This window comes from Lepisosteus platostomus, chromosome 9 (genome assembly GCF_059453375.1).
Source record: "Lepisosteus platostomus isolate fLepPlt1 chromosome 9, fLepPlt1.hap1, whole genome shotgun sequence".
In the NCBI taxonomy this organism is placed as follows: domain Eukaryota; kingdom Metazoa; phylum Chordata; class Actinopteri; order Semionotiformes; family Lepisosteidae; genus Lepisosteus; species Lepisosteus platostomus.
Genome location: NC_142619.1, coordinates 21,779,954 through 21,794,613, shown reverse-complemented (window position 1 = coordinate 21,794,613; position 14,660 = coordinate 21,779,954). Strand labels below are relative to the sequence as shown.

At 36.2% G+C, this 14,660-nt stretch overlaps 1 protein-coding gene and 1 long non-coding RNA gene across 2 annotated transcripts in view; one reads left to right on the top strand and one right to left on the bottom strand.

Moving 5' to 3' along the window:
• Positions 1 to 5,628, top strand: part of LOC148654639 (uncharacterized) — a 31,024-nt gene extending 25,396 nt beyond the window's left edge. The window contains exons 3-5 of the long non-coding RNA XR_015941502.1: positions 717 to 836; positions 3,254 to 3,352; positions 3,441 to 5,628. This is a non-coding gene — a long non-coding RNA (uncharacterized LOC148654639). The remainder of the gene's footprint in view (positions 1 to 716; positions 837 to 3,253; positions 3,353 to 3,440) is intronic.
• The window catches only part of LOC148654638 (solute carrier family 23 member 2), a 60,295-nt gene extending 48,715 nt beyond the window's left edge, over positions 1 to 11,580 (bottom strand). The window contains exons 1-2 of the mRNA XM_088647185.1: positions 11,341 to 11,580; positions 148 to 300 (exon numbers count right to left, since the gene is read on the bottom strand). Coding sequence (XP_088503311.1) covers positions 148 to 300; positions 11,341 to 11,412 — 225 coding nt within the window. The 5' untranslated portion in view covers positions 11,413 to 11,580. The remainder of the gene's footprint in view (positions 1 to 147; positions 301 to 11,340) is intronic.
• Between the last annotated feature and the right edge of the window lie 3,080 nt (positions 11,581 to 14,660).

Here is a 14,660-nt window from a genome sequence, read left to right as displayed (position 1 = left end):
CTAATTTTTGGAGTAACAAACAAAACAGTCTTGTTTCTAATATATGAAGTCACGAAATATATTATATAACCTACAGTATATAATAACACTCAACAATATATAAACATGAATTCAATATAATGTATATGAAATAAAATGATATAGTACCTGGAAACCAAGCAAAGCACAAAGGTACCATGGTGGCCTATCATTTATGGTGTATATAAGATCCACAGTTGGTTGGTTTTCAAATGTTTCTTCATTTTCTGTGCTGGTTTCACTAATCACAATCATCTCTGGCTGGAAATTTTGGTCTGCACTCTGTAAAAGCAAAACATTAGAATGAGTTCTGCAGCATTGTAGCATATATCTATAATATTTCTTAGAATATGTACTGTAATACTCACGCAGCACATCTTCCATGTGACATGTGTACCCTCTGTGTACAAAGTTAAGGATAAGGATGTATCTTTCCATGATCTCTTCATAGCATATAGGTCTAAAGATTGTGATTGCTTCATTTCTTGGAGTGTTTTATGATTTATATGTTTTGTTTGGTCATCTTAACTTAGAATTTGTTCAAATGGCTTAGATCCTGACCTGTTTTGATCAAGTTTGGATCCACTTCCTTGTACAGTATCTTCTTTCTTTAGATGTCTCAAACATGTTAACTTGAAAATATGAAAGAAACAATGTTTATCATCTGAACCTTTTTATGTTTTGTTTTTTTTTTTCAGTTTTTCTTATTACAAATCCAGTTGGAACTGATGTATGAAAGGGAATGTATATGGACTGTGATTCCAGTACATTCACAACTCTTTTATGTTTTAACAATTAATGCAATATGGAACAACAGGGTAATTATACAGTATATATACTCGAGAATTTATACTTAAAATATACTCGAAAGTATGGCACCTCAATCGCCAGCCACGGTGTGCTGCTCTTACGTGTTTTGATTGTTTTTGTGTGTTCAAGTTGTTTGTGGAGAATCAAACAGAATAATCGTAACAAGAAAAGAACTTATCAGCATCAGTGATTCCATTCCGCATAATGTAAGTTTTAATTTGTTCCCTTCATTCGACATTTTTGATATTTTAATCAAGGGGTCCAAATTCTGTCCCAAGTTCCATGACTCAGGAGGCGGGGCAAGCGAGGGGGTATGCTTTTGTTGGAGAGGTAAGCGAATGCCTCTCCTCGGGATCATCCTCAGAAAACCACTTCTCTCTGAAAAACAAGCTGGACAAATTTAGGCTCCTGATCAAGACAAAAAAGGATTTCCTCCTTTCATTTGTTTTCTGTTTTTTCAGAGACATGGCTCAATGAGCTGATCCCGGACAGTGCATAGCAGGTGTCAGGTTTCCAATTCTATAGAGCGGACTGGGAATCAGAGTTACTAGGGAAATCTAGAGAAGGGGGAATTTTCTTCTATATAAATGAAGGCTAGTGTAAGGATGTAACAGTGTTACTAATATCATGCTCTTGCGATCTGGAATCACTTATTATTAATAATAATACTTAATCACTTATTATTTTATTCCCCTCGTGAATTTGTCTCTTTTATTCTGATAGGCATATACAGTATATTCCTCCACAAGTTTGTGTGCGTGAGGAGCAGCAAAAACTGGCAGATCAGACAATCAGGATGGAATGAATACATCAGGATTCTCTTCTTATAATATTGGGTGACCTTAACAAAGCAAACCTGACTCAGGAACTCCTTAAATATAGACAGCACATATAGACAGGAATGAGAGTACAGTTAGATCATAGCTACACAACAATAAAAGACTCATACTGCTCCATTCCACGTGCAACTCTGGGACATTCCAATCATGTGGTGGTTGTTTTTATACTGTTATATAAACAAAAACTAAAATTTGCTAAACCTTCTGCTATTAAGGTTAAGAAATGGACCAGTGGAGCCATAGTAGAGCTACAGAGTTGTTTAGAATGTATAGACTGGGACATTTTTAAAAATGCAGCATACCGTACATCAGTTTTTGTGAGAACAGTTGTATCCCCACTGTAGAAACCAAAAGTTTTGAGCCAGAAGCGTTTGTTCGTCAAGCCAAGCTTTATTGTATGCATACAAGGAACCACAATAAGGACCATAGTAGTTATAGTAGTAATAGTAGCTCAAAGGGGATAGGGCTCTACACAGCTTATATATACTTTTCTCTACACCCTCCCCCTCCTGTCTTTGAGGCAGCTTTCTCAAGAAACTCCAGGACTCAGAAAGCACTTAAAACATTCCTTTCTTATCAGGTGTTTAGTATAAACATTCCTCATCAGGGATTTTAGTACAGAAGATGGGAGTTCAATACAGGGAGGGAGAAGCATCTGTGCTAAGGCAAGCATGAAGGTTAGATGTTTAGCATGTGAATTCAGTAGGAGTTCACAGCTCCTACAACTATATGGGTACTGAGTAAAATACAGATTCTGCTAGCAGGCTCCATGACCACAAAGACTCGATTTAGATATAATAATGACAAGCCCTGGTCTACATCGGAACTTAGGCAGCTTTGGTGGGAAAAAGAGGAAGCTTATAGAAGTGGGGATAAAAATCTATACAAAGTAGCTTAATACAAACCTGAAAAGGGAATCAGAGCTGCCAAACAGAGGTTCTCTGAAAGGCTGGAAAACCAGTTTTCAGCCAATGACCCATCTAAAGTATGGAAAAGCCTGCTAGACATTACCAACTACAAGAGCAGGAAACCCCCCCACACACACAGTCTGCAGATGACCCCCAATTACCAAACAGGCTCAACGAGTTCTATTGTAGATTTGAAAGGCAGAATAGCTGTCTGAGTATTTCAACCTTTACATACAGTACAACCTCCAAAAATTAGCCTCATATATTTACCCAGTATCCCACTCCAAGAGCCCCCCCACCCGCACTGGAACAAGGAACAAGACGTAATTTAACTTTAAAAAAAAACAACAGAAAACCAGGAAGGCTCCTGGCCCATTAGGCTCCACTATTGTACCTATTCTGAAGAAGTACCAGATTAAGAATCTACTGTATATGATTACAGATTGGTTGCACTGACATCTGTATTCATGAAAACCTTTGAAAGGCTCCTGCTAGCCCACATTAAAAGCACAGATCGCCTGCTGGACCCCTTGCAGTTTGCTTATAGAGCCAAAAGATCTGTGGATGATGCAGTTAATATGGGCTTGCACTACTTACTTCAACATCTGGACCACCCAAAGAGCTATGCCAGGATTTAATTGGTGGATTTCAGCTCTGCCTTTAACACTATTATTCCAGAGTTCCTACAGGCTAAACTGTCCCGGCTGACCATGCCAGAACCCATCTGTCAGTGAATTACAAACTTCCTGACAGACAGAAGACAGCTTTTGAGGCTGGGTTAGTACATGTCAAACACAAAAACCCTCAGTATAGGAGCATCACAGGGTTGTATACTCTATCCTCTGCTTTTTTCCCTATATACCAGTGACTGCACCTCAAATGCCTCCTCTGTGAAGCTCCTCAAGTTTGCAGATTATATGCACTTCTCTTCACCTCTCTCAACTTCACACCATCTGGGTTTTGTTCTCCCATGCAGCTGGCAATTCTTCTCTCTCTCACACCTGAAGAAAGCTTCACAGCTGAAATGTTGTGTTTATTTTCTTCTGTTTTCAGCATGGAATAAATCTTTACTTGTTTCTTTGCAGTTTACACATGCTGACGCAGTTACCTACTGTACTTGAACTATTTCAAAATATTAGTCTGCTTCTGGAGCATTGACAATTCTCAGAGGTAGTTTATTGTTGAAGTACACCTGTTTTGTAACACTTTATGTTCTTTCTTCATAGAGATTGGACAAAAGGTTGTGTTTGCTTGAGACAGCCTATGAAAAATTCCTGAAAAGGGAACTGGAATCCCAATTTCACAGTCCAGTCATTAATCTTGGTAACAAAATAAATTAATTGATATTATCGCAACATTTTACAAATTTCAAATTAAGTGCAAAACCATGAACTTTTTGACTGTATAGTACTGTATAGTTGCCATGTTGTCACAGACAGATGAGAAGATGCTTGTCTTGCCACAGGTGAGAGCAAGAATTTGTGTGAATTGTGATGTGTGGCCTTTCCTGCTCACTTGTCGCTGTAAGCAAATAATAAACATGGTCTCTTAATACACTATCCTAATACAATAATAAACATAAGTATTTTTTTTAAACTCAGATGTGTGTCTTAAACAATTCCTCAATTTATTTTGCTGTTCTGAACATAATGAGTGCACACATAACATAAAATCAGCAAAAATATGGTATGATATGGCCAGCAGCCATATCACTCTGCAACTCACAACAGGCAACCCACTGAAGCTAAGCAGGTGTGCACCTGGTCAGTACCTGGATGAGAGACCTCCTGGGAATAACTAAGAATGCTGCTGGAAGAGGTGTTAGAGGGGCCAGCAGGGGGCACTCACCCTGTGGTCCATGTGGGTCCTAATGCCCCAGTATAGTGACGGGGACACTATACTGTAAACAGGTGCCATCTTTCAGATGAGACATAAAACCAAGGTCCTGACTCTCTGTGGTCATTAAAAATCCCAGGGCGTTTCTCGGAAAGAGTAGGGGGTGTAACCCCAGTGTCCTGGCCAAATTTCCCATTGGCCCTTACCAATCATGGCCTCCTAATAATCCCTATCTATCGATTTGCTTCATTATTCTGCTCTCCTCCCCACTGATAGCTGATGTGTGGTGAGCGTTCTGGCACACTATGGCTGCTGTCGCATCATCCAGGTGGATGCTGCACATTGGTGGTGGTGGAGGGGAGTCCCTGTTACCTGTAAAGCGATTTGAGTGGACTGTCCAGAAAAGCGCTATATAAGTGTAAGCTATTATTATTATTATTATTATTAAAAATCAAACTGTTTCCTTTTCCAAAGGATAGCTAAGAGATGGGTAATAAACATGGGCACTGATGTTGACTGTATTGACAAGTTTCAGTGTGATGTACGATTAAATAAGTACAGGTTATGCAGCAGATATTTCACCCCAGAAATGTTTGAACATAATCTGCATGCTGAGGTACAGTAACATGTAAGTATTTGTCAGCAAATCCTTTTTGAAATGTAATTTAGTATAGTGTTATAAATTTAGTATAACACAACCACCACTGTAAATGACAGAGCACTTTTGCAAAGCTGAAAGTAAATGTGTATTTTAATTGGTTGGCAGGTTGCTCTTTTTTTGCAATACTAAGATAAAGTATCTAAAACCACATCACCTCCTATGTGTCAGTTCCATGATAATATATAAAATAAATTTAGTAGCGAAATTCAGTTGGTCCAAAGCATTTTTTACAATGTAATAAGGATGCTTTTGCATCACCAGATGTTTTGTTGCCTTGTTCAATGACAATGACAATGACGGCAATATGGCACTATGCATAATGAGGTTTTACACATTAACATGTACTTGGTAGTTTTATTATGGTTTGAAATGCACTTATCATTACCAATTCAATATAATGCCGAAATGTAGAAATAGCATTTCAGTTCCCCTTTAAGTATTCTGGGTTCTGGTGACATTTGACATTGCTGAATGTCTGTCACTGTGTACAATACCTGTAAACAAACTGTCCTGTAACCTCCATTTTGCAAGAAATAAATGGAGACTAAGTATTTTATTTGCTGGGTTGTATGTGTCTTACTTGAACTTTTAGTACAATGAAGGTAAAGTGCCAAAGGCCTTGCACACCACCTAGACACTATACAGACAGATACCAACTAAAAATACAAATGGGTTGCATTTTTCAAATGTAAACTGAAAGAATTGAAAAAAACAAACAACTAATGCAGTTCAACACAGGTATTGAATCTTACAATTATGCTTTACAGGCATATTACCTTGTTAGTTTTAGAGTGGCTAAAAAACTAATGTCACACACAGTTGCAGAAAAGTTATGTTTATCAGTTGTGAAAGACAAAATAAGTTGCATGATTGGAGAAAAGTAAGCTAAAAAGTTGGATATGATCCCCCTTTTTGAGACTACTGCATTATAGCACATCACAGTAGGATGCTTAAAAACACTCTTTCCTAATTAGCTAATTGCATCAAAAAAGTTAGTTTTACACACTGAAAATAGAAGAATGTTGCAAATTGTTTGGTTTACACTTGTTACGTACTTGCAGTTACAGTGTGCAAAGATTTTGTTTTTGTTTTGTTGGCCCTTTTCCAACCCTTAAACAAGGGGAACATATTTTTAATTGAATTCCCATTTTCACAAAAGTCAATGGAATTGGCCAGAAATTATATGTGGCAATTTGTACTGACAGGGCTGTCAGGGTGACGCCATCACAGTGTTCAGCATGCAAAACAAAAGTTGAAACTATGACCAACAAAATTGTGAAACTGTGTCCAACAAAATTTCCTCCAGTGCTTTTCAACACTGGCAGAATTCACTGCAACAAAAAAAGGAATCTTAAATAGGCACATGAAATGCCTAATGGAATATCTCAGTTACCTCAGACAGCAGCTGCTAGCCTTTTGCTAACCTTGATTCCAAAACGCAGGCCCACACATTGCAGTAGTAGGTAAGATATTATTTTTATTATTATTAATTGAGGTGATAGTATAAGTAGTAGTTATGGGTGATACCTGTTCCTACAAAATAGGTTGTACAGTAGTTTTAATTGCTGCCAAATGTGCTTCCAGCAAGGACTAATTCAGGAAGGTGTGTTATGAGTTATGAAATTTCAGTTTTGCATTTTTAATGTATAGTGTTTTTCCTAATAAAAATATTTAAATGTGAAGTATGACATACAAGAGGGAAAAAATCGTAATAAGAATGCACGGAACTCTGAAGCAGGGAATCAACAAAATGCAAAAAACGTCCAGAGGGGATGGTGGTTAAATTAATTATGTAGATAAACATTTCACAGGGAGTCTTCTAGGAATCCATAAAGCGGTTATTACATGAGTAGCATGACAAAACGTTGTTATGATAAAATGTGGTCACATCAGGATGAACTCAAAAGAATGGCAGCAAGTAAGATCAAAAGACTTGATCAAACCAGTAATGTTGAGTCAGGCAGTCATCAATTACTACTGTACAGGTGAAGTTCTGTGACAGCTAGACACACTTGTTCAGACCAGCACAGACCTCCCAATCAACACAACAATTAGCATATCATTCTATACCATCAATTTCCCTTTGAGATCAATAAAGTCTTATCTATCTATAGATTAACACCACACCATCAGGTTGGAACACAAAACCTGCTCCATCCCTAGAGTTGAATTTGGCTTCACTGCTAAGTCTACCTCTGGTGTCTCCAAACTCATCATTTAGTACTTACACAATACCCAAAGTCACTCAAGTGTATTATGATTAATCATACATTATCAATTAATTACGATGACAGAAATAGACACCGCAAATTATACCGATTTTTGACAGTATTACAGTATTTTTGACAGTGTTATTGTTCAGTATATATTCCTTTTGTAACAATTCAGCTGTTTTTTTCAGATACATTGTTAGCAGTATACAATACCAAAAAAATAAAGAAAATGTCAAAAACTGAAACAAGTTATACTGTTTATCCTGGTCACTATCTAAACAAAAACTCTCTGAAATTTAAAATTTAGAAATGCAAAAGTGTTCAATATTAAAGTGAAAAATACAGAAGAACTAGGTAATTGGAGGTAATGTACTGTACAACAGTTTAGCAGGTAAGTCTTTGGACGGTTTGCAGGTTCAGATACCTGCTACAGACACTGGTCTTGTACCCATGGGTGAGATGCTTTACCCCAGTTGTCTCAGCCCACTCAGGTTTTAATTTCAGCATGTTATGGATTTTGTCATAACTGTGTCAGCCTTTCATGATGGTTCCATTAGTGGCAAAATGAATGATTCTATCATTTATAAATGTGCCTTTTTATACTAAATTAAGAACCAGTGTATAATCCGTGTTGGACTGTCCTGAGTGTAGCACTGCCTTAAACCACCTTATGTACAGTACCTGTGAGGTTCTCATCTTATGTAGCAGGTGGTTACTGAAAATGGATGAATGAATGTGAACATATTATCGGAATATTTTGACTATTGCTACCATAACATAATCTAAATTCCTAACTGAACCAGCAGTTTGTGTTTGGTCACATGTAAAATAATTCTCACTGCAATTAAATGTTTTAAAACAGTTACGCATCAGCTCCTGTGTTTTTAAAGGTGCCCAATCAGACATGCAAGTGATGCTGTTTTGCAGAATATTAATGGCTCATAGTCTAGAGGCAAAACCTAAATTTCACATGAATAAATTAAAATGGAATTCAGCTGGGAAGTGTAACAAGTATTTTTTTCATTTTGATTCTTTTGGATTCGAATTCATTTGAAAGATCTGTTGATCTGTTGAAACTGTAGCACTGTTTTGTGAATCAATGCTGCCATCTACTGTCTTGTTCTACATGATTAGATAGAATGAACCTGATATTTCCAGAACAAAATGCAAATGTACCTGATTTGATTTCAAAGATTGATTCTTAAGTCTGTTTCTGAACACAATTTATGCTGTGTTGTAAGTTTGAGAAAAAAAATCTCAGTTTTGTAACTATCTTTTATCATTTTCATACGTAAGGATTTTGAAATAGAATTAAATAACACTGTATGTTCAAACCCACCAAAGCTTGAAAGTATGCAAGAAAGATTTTTTCTGATTAATGTATTATGCAGAAACTGTTTATATGATTAAGATTTGTATGACACACTGTGGTTTTAATGCCAGGACCTACTGATGGTGAATCACTTTTTATTTTATTATTTTTGTTTTGTACTTGGTGTGGAAGATTGCATAAACTGCTTTACAATTGTAGGTTTCATCTTTATTTTTTTCCACTGAATAACTATTACATTGTGATGAACTTTGTAAACAACAGCTACAAGACTGTGCCTAACACAACATACATGAAGGCCTGCTGGATAAAGAACCTTAATTATGTGTATTTTAAGCAACTCAATAGTTACTTTTTTGTGATTATTGGTGTCATTCTTTATTTGTTCTTTACAAATATCTACTTTTACATATAAAATATGTATCTTATATATAATATAATATCTTTTTTTCACACTAAACCTCCTGTTTCCGTTAAATGTGGCCAACTCCAGTCCTTGAGAGCTGGTGGATTCTTTCACTTGTTTACCAAATGATTTAACAAAATACCTGTTTAAATAATTACAATTAAATTGTTTTCTTTAGTTTCTTTTCAATATATATTTCAAAAAGTGAATATATTGGTTTGTTTGAATAGTGTTTCAACAAAACACCAGGCTCAAGTCATGTGATTTAAGAAAAATACCAGGTATTAAATAAATGTCAGTGTCTTGTATTTCAATTAAGTTTAAATTTCCCAAATGAACCCATTAAGAGTATAAATAGCCACTCAAAAAGACGTTTGTAATTAAGACAAAAACAGTGAAAGATACAATAATGGCCCACTTGAGTAATGATGATTGCTTAGTTGCTATCGGCTACATTTAAGGTGGCCTGTCTTTGAGAGCTAATAAGAGAACAAGGTATTCCGTTGCAACAGTCTGCAGACTAGGAAACTGGCTCTGTTAGGATCAGTTCACACCTGTTAGGCAGAGGATCACCACAGGATATGGTACTGTCAAATTGTTTGGGTTATCACTTTCATACTTCAGTGGCTACACCATGAGACATTCCTGGAAGAAATGACTCACGTAACAACAGTCTTTCTGCAGCTCGTTGACATGGGTGACATGACATTATTAAGGTTGAATGCCCCAGTGCTTGGTGAAGACATTGAATAGTTGATGAGAAGATCAAGAAAGTGTGATGAGCGTGTGCAGTGCTTTGTGACTTACTGATACAAAGAATAGTGAGAAGGTTTGGTGACTTGTGGAAGTACAAACAATTGAAGTGAAATGTAGAAGGAAAAGGACCCTGCAGGCTTCCAAAAGAAAGGAAACAATGAGAAACAGCTAGTTTCCTGGAGGAAATCTGAAACATATGGTAGGATCAGAGCACTTAAGGCATGAAAAACTATAGTGACCTGCTGGCAGTGTTGGCATAAAAGTGGAGTGTGTGTCAGCAGTTGCCACACTTAGTTTCTGAGATCCGACGAAATTGGGCTAAATAACACTTTGGTCTGATTTTAGTAAGAATCTCTTTTAGTACGAGTAGGCTTGTTAACCCTGGTATCCTTGTTTAATTCTGCAGGGTTTTTATAATATGGCCTACTGTACCTCATTTCTCCTGTATTTCAACTTCTGAGAAATGTCTAACTCTGCTCAACAAATGCAAGAAATTATTGATATTTCTTGCATTATTGACATTTTGTAACTGTACTGAACATCTACAGTATATACACTAAAACCTTTCATGATGTTTTGATCTGTAGTTTTGCTCACATTCTCTAATTTTATTTTTGATGTCTAAATTATCTGATTAAGTTCATTAAGTCTTTAAGTTTATACGACAGAATGATAGTGATAGTGTGATAAGAATGAATTGCTAACTCCTTACCATTCTCAAGTGGAATCTTTCTCATTCTGCACAGTTAACACAATTAACATTAGATACGGACTTTAAGATTTATATATAACTACTGTTAGTATACATAATAACTGTTAAGAATGTATAACATTTTTAATTTCCTCTTCAAATATAAGCATATAAATAACTGACACAAGAGAGAAATGTTCATTGGAGTTTTTAAAATATGTTGGTTAAAATATTACCACATTGCATGTTTTTTATTAGAATGATCACATTCCATAGTCATTTTCAAAATTTTCAAAATCCTAAAGGCTTTAACAGTCCATTCCATTCATTTACTTGGTGGATGTTAGTCTTAAATAACAAATGGGTCACACAAAAATAATGGATATCGTACAAAGTTCTTATTGGACCATACGAATCTTGTGACACTTCCTTTTAAAACTGATTGCATGGTGTCAAAATTAGTTCACTGTGCCTTTTAATTTCATAGATGTTATGCAGTTTCTAAACATTTACAAATTTAACATACATAAATAGCACATCTTTCTAATTTATTAAACATAAACACTACTTTGTTTTCATGAACTTATGAAATTTCTGAATAGCTAAAACTTAGCTTATCTTTAGTTAGGAATTCATTTGACATTTTTTTAATATCTCTACAATATCAAAACAAATGTAACTGGAATCACCGCCAGTTTGACATGCAGAGTTAGTGTGTCAAAAAAAAGTAAAAAGTCCACCTTTAGTAGTGTGTTGTGCAAAAATAAAGATTGATTGCACCCAAGAAATATTGCAAAATCAACCATCCACTCAAATATAGTGTAAATGCAATCTAAAAAATAACACAGATTATATAAAAATATTAAACTTACCTCAAATGCTGTGTTAATCATGCCAATATTTCTCATTACAATTTCCTCTCCTTGGATTTGTGGTGAATGCATTCTTTAAATATATAAGAAACAGTATTTAATTTCGAGATCTACAGTACATACAGTACTAGCCTAGTAATCACTTTTAACGTTCTAGCTCACAACCACAACAGGGTCCAGTAGGTTTCAACATGAACTTTGGAATAAACTGAAGGCACTTCTTGTCATCAAGAGTTACTTATTACTGCTGGCAGCTGTTTCTGGAGTAATTGTGTGTGCCTTTTGTTTTGTTGTTTTCTTTGGTTTAGCATCATGTGTCTCAATAGTCTTTTTCTCCCTGGAGCAGACGTCAAGTGATCACCATTCAGCAAATAATAACAAAGACTGATGTGAGGTGTTTAATTTTGTGCTTAAGAATTATCCAGGCATTATAGCTGTAGACTCACATGGTAAATATTAAAGCTGAATAAATAAGAATGCACAGAAAGTCACTCATTCATTCATGTATTCATTTTAATAGTATCTTAATCCTGTTATGAACTTACAAAATTCCTGAATTTTAATTAGGAATTACATGCAGTACAGTATTTTGTTTCTCATTCACTTGAATAACAGAACCAAGACAACAACAGAACAAAATTTTCTTCTCTTAAATATTTCTGCCTTCTACTATAATTTAATATTTTGACAAGTATTCAAAACACTCTTAAGCAGGACGTGAATGAGCTGCTTTTCATATTACATGATTTTGCCAGGGAAGATTAAAACATATAGTACTGAGGAACATATAAATTCATTATTGGAGGCATAATTGGATTGTTCAATCCAACAGAAGCTGTGAGTAATAACTCAATTTAACTTAGATACACAGTTACAGTTTACAGTAGTTTACTATTACAAATGGGGGCTAAGAAAATGGTGAAAATCAGAATTTGACTGAGAAGTTTAGTCAATTAGTAAAACAAATGTTCGTAACTTCCAACTTGAAAGTGCTTTTTCCAGAATATGCCCGAGTGGTAGGTATAATTAGAGGCATGTTAATTCTTTGTTCTCTGGCACAGCTTTGTTGAGAGAAGCAATAATCCAGGCACGCTTGGTTAAACAAATATTTATTATAATGACATGACACCAACTACTAAACAAACAACAAAACATAAAACACACACATTACTCTATGTACATTATTTATAAACTAGGCGTTTCAGAGGCCTAACATTCTGGTCACCCAGAAAACTCCAGACTGTTACTAAGCATTAAACTTTTAATTCCTACAGCGGACACTATAAGATAACCTGCCTTCTAACTAAATACAGTGCAACCTGCAGTTAAATGTCCCTCACAGCACCACAGATGCCACAAAATAAATAGGAGTCTATATCCTTATCCATAAAAATGCAGCCTAAGCAGGAAATGTTACATTCCACATCCCTCCTCTAGAGAGCGCTCCTACCCTTTTCTGTCATGATTAGGTTCCATCATTTCCCAGTGTGTCTCCTTTGTGTTCTGGTTTAAAAGCCTAGTGTCTTCGCTGCTCGCTGTTCCGGACTCTCCATCTGGAAGACGGACACCCGGAAGCCCGCCTACCAGGGGGTTCAGGAGTGACCCAACGGCATAGGCTTCAGAATGACGTTCTGACCATCTGGGTCTGGGGCTCGGAGCTCCTGGCCTCATTATTCTTTTAACCTCCATGTTCCTGATCGTGCTCCCCCTTCCCGGAGATTTTAATTGTCTGCGTTTTGGATGGACCTCCCGGTTTTGGATTATCAACTGCACCCTGGTTTCCCTCTTTGGACTGTGTTGGATGTGTTTGCCTGTGCCACGCCCCCCTGTCTGTCATCCTGTCCTATTCCCCTGATGTCCTACTCCAGTCACTTTCAGATTATACCGTCTGCATAGGGTCCTAAACAACACATTTGGGAGTCAAAACCAGCTCCTTAACAGGAAAGACATTTCTAACTGAGGTATTTTTTACCCAAGAAACCCAAATTTCCCAAAAACACAGAATACCATGCTCTCTCTATCAAGGTTCAAACACTTAGCTCCAGTCAGGTTTGGTTTGGAAGATCGTGAAGTTGGGGTTCTACCTGGCACAAACGTCAAGTCCCAACTATTCCGGACTTGTCTCTCCTCTCTCTTCTCTACTTCTTTTTTCTTCTCCTTTGTGATCCTTGTGCAATCTAATATTGTGTGCTTCTGTACTGCTCTTTGACAATTATTAACCCACAAAGTACCTAGGTGTACTAAGGTAAACTTTAAAATTGTTTCTGCTCAAGGGAGCCCCCAGATATCGACAAAATTCCTCTCTGCTTTGAAGCTAAGAAGTGTTAACTTTTCCAAGTGTCACAACCATTATCTAAAATCTAAGAGACATTTCGTAGTCACCTACAGTAAAGCTGTAACAATACTAATGAATATTAATGAATGTATATGTGTAACAAACCATCTTTATAGGAGAAACCTTCATTGTGTTGCAATAGGATGTGTAATAATTACTGTAATGCACATATTTGGGGTATTTTATTCAGGTGTAGAAAATCCATTAACAAAATTAGCTCAAACAAATCATTTAGACCCAATAAGCAAATTAGGACTGTTGGGTACACAGTAAATGAAAGTGTTCTTGGGACAAAGCATTATAGAAAAATATCCTCTTTGCAAAATAATCTCTACACCAGCTGTTTAATCTATCTATATTTTTTTGGATATTTAACATACTAAATACAAATATTTATTAGCTGCTCAAATTTTAGTGTATTTAATTTTCAGAAGGTAACAATACATTCTAGGAAAATGGGGAAATACAGTACAGAAGGCAACATGGACAACATACAACTTAAAAAAGACTGGTGTGATGTCACCCATACTATTTGAACAAAATGTTACATACACTATGTCTTAGCAGTTAATAGCTGTCTAATGTTATGCCCAATCCACTAGATGGCGTTGCCTCTTAGAGAGCGGTGTCTCTTAGTTCCTGTCAGTTAATTACAGCATTCTGAGCATGTGCAGTAGGGACTAGGAAGCAGTGTGTTACGTTTGGAAAAAACTGCAAGTGCTGCAGAGAGAGTTGTATTACTTTGTTGTTTTCATATTTACACCCTAAATGAGGTCTCAAACCAAAAGTATTAATGAGTATAAAGGAGTATCGGAGGGGATTAAGACAAGATGAGTAAGATAAATATTGGATTTTTGCAGATTTTAACCGAGTGGACTGAGGCAGTAGCCAGTTTCTAGACTTCTACTCGCGTAAGAAAATCTGTTCACTGTTTCCAAACCAACAAAACAGATCAGATACCATACTAACCTGGAAATAAAGAATA